Source organism: Triticum aestivum, chromosome 1A (assembly GCF_018294505.1).
Source record: "Triticum aestivum cultivar Chinese Spring chromosome 1A, IWGSC CS RefSeq v2.1, whole genome shotgun sequence".
In the NCBI taxonomy this organism is placed as follows: domain Eukaryota; kingdom Viridiplantae; phylum Streptophyta; class Magnoliopsida; order Poales; family Poaceae; genus Triticum; species Triticum aestivum.
This window is the reverse complement of record NC_057794.1, coordinates 556,513,402-556,516,065: the sequence shown is the minus strand read 5'-3', so window position 1 is coordinate 556,516,065 and position 2,664 is coordinate 556,513,402. Positions and strand designations below refer to the sequence as shown.

General features: G+C 43.7%; 1 protein-coding gene across 1 annotated transcript; it reads right to left on the bottom strand.

The window, feature by feature from the left end:
- Nucleotides 1-355: 355 nt before the first annotated feature.
- On the bottom strand, nucleotides 356-1,724 carry LOC123049085 (photosystem II protein D1-like; the record flags this gene model as incomplete). The annotated part of the gene is made up of 1 exon (XM_044472107.1): nucleotides 356-1,724. A coding segment is annotated over one exon (816 nt), but the record flags the coding sequence as incomplete, so codon positions are not given.
- Nucleotides 1,725-2,664: the final 940 nt, after the last annotated feature.

Sequence of the window (2,664 nt, the reverse complement as noted above, 5' to 3'; positions counted from 1 at the left end):
GGGTGAACCAAAAAAGTTTGGGTAGAGCCGGATCTAAGTGTTGGCTAGGTAAACGCCCCGTAGTAAGAGGGGTAGTTATGAACCCTGTGGACCACCCCCATGGGGGCGGTGAAGGGAAAGCTCCCATTGGTAGAAAAAAACCCACAACCCCTTGGGGTTATCCTGCGCTTGGAAGAAGAACTAGGAAAAGGAAAAAATATAGCGATAGTTTTATTCTTCGTCGCCGTACGTAAATAGGAATATGGAAAATTGCATTTTTGGAATTTGCAATAATGCGATGGGCGAACGACGGGAATTGAACCCGCGCATGGTGGATTCACAATCCACTGCCTTGATCCACTTGGCTACATCCGCCCCTTATCCAGCTAAAGGATTTTTTTCTTTTTTCCATTGATCATTATTCTATTTATTCTGACCTCCGTACTTCGATCGAGATATTGGACATAGAATGCCACTCTTTAAAAAGGAAAAAAGGAGTAATCAGCTGTGACACGAAAAAAAACGAATCCTTTTGTAGCTCATCATTGATTGGCAAAGATAGAAAAGGTCAATATGAAGGAGGAGAAAGAAACAATAGTAACGTGGTCCCGGGCATCTAGCATTCTACCCACAATGGTTGGCCATACAATCGCGATTCATAATGGAAAGGAACATATACCTATTTACATAACAAATCCTATGGTAGGTCGCAAATTGGGGGAATTCGTGCCTACTCGGCATTTCACGAGTTATGAAAATGCAAGAAAGGATACTAAATCTCGTCGTTAACTGAATTCTGAATAGAAAGATTAAGAAGAAAAAAAAGATTCAAAATAAAGACAGAAATACCCAATATCTTGTTCTAGCAAGATATTGGGTATTTCTGTCTTTTCTTTCTTCAAAAATTCTTATATGTTAGAAGAAAAACCTTATCCATTAATAGATGGAACTTCAACAGCAGCTAAGTCTAGAGGGAAGTTGTGAGCATTACGTTCGTGCATTACTTCCATACCAAGGTTAGCACGGTTGATGATATCAGCCCAAGTATTAATAACGCGACCTTGACTATCAACTACAGATTGGTTGAAATTGAAACCATTTAGGTTGAAAGCCATAGTACTAATACCTAAAGCAGTGAACCAGATTCCTACTATAGGCCAAGCAGCCAAGAAGAAGTGTAAAGAACGAGAGTTGTTGAAACTAGCATATTGGAAGATTAATCGGCCAAAATAACCATGAGCAGCCACAATATTATAAGTTTCTTCCTCTTGACCAAATTTGTAACCCTCATTAGCAGATTCATTTTCAGTAGTTTCCCTGACCAAACTAGAGGTTACCAAGGAACCATGCATAGCACTGAATAGGGAACCGCCGAATACACCAGCTACACCTAACATGTGGAATGGATGCATAAGGATGTTGTGCTCTGCCTGGAATACAATCATAAAGTTGAAAGTACCAGAGATTCCTAAAGGCATACCATCAGAAAAGCTTCCTTGACCAATAGGGTAAATCAAGAAAACAGCAGTAGCAGCTGCAACAGGAGCTGAATATGCAACAACAATCCAAGGACGCATACCCAGACGGAAACTAAGTTCCCACTCACGACCCATATAACAAGCTACACCAAGTAAGAAGTGTAGAACAATTAGCTCATAAGGACCACCATTGTATAACCACTCATCAACAGATGCAGCTTCCCAAATTGGGTAAAAGTGCAATCCGATCGCCACAGAAGTAGGGATATGTGACGCCCCCGATTTAATCGTACACTAATCATGCACGCAAATGTGTACGATCAAGATCAGGGACTCACGGGAAGATATCACAACACAACTCTACAAATAAAATAAGTCATACAAGCATCATAATACAAGCCAGGGGCCTCGAGGGCTCGAATACAAGTGCTCGATCATAGACGAGTCAGCGGAAGCAACAATATCTGAGTACAGACATAAGTTAAACAAGTTTGCCTTAAGAAGGCCAGCACAAACTGGGATACAGATCGAAAGAGGCGCAGGCCTCCTGCCTGGGATCCTCCTAACTACTCCAGGTCGTCGTCAGCGGGCAACACGTAGTAGTAGGCACCTCCGGTGTAGTAGGGGTCGTCGTCGACGGTAGCGTCTGGCTCCTGGACTCCAGCATCTGGTTGCGACAACCAGAAAGAAGGAAAGGGGGAAAAAAGGGGGGAGAAAGCAACCGTGAGTACTCATCCAAAGTACTCGCAAGCAAGGAACTACACTACAAATGCATGGGTATATGTGTAAGGAGGCCATATCAGTGGACTGAACTGCAGAATGCCAGAATAAGAGGGGGATAACTAATCCTGTCGAAGACTACGCTTCTGGTCACCTTCGTCTTGCAGCATATAGAAGAGAGTAGATTGTAGTCATCCAAGTAGCATCTCCAAGTAGCATCGCATAGCATAATCCTACCCGGCGATCCTCCCCTCGTCGCCCTGCGGAAAAGCGATCACCGGGTTGTCTGTGGAACTTGAAAGGGTGTGTTTTATTAAGTATCCGGTTCTAGTTGTCATAAGGTCAAGGTACAACTCCAAGTCGTCCTGTTACCGAAGATCACGGCTATTCGAATAGATTAACATCCCTGCAGGGGTGCACCACATAGCCCAACACGCTCGATCCCATTTGGCCGGACACACTTTCCTGGGTCATGTCCGGCCTCGGA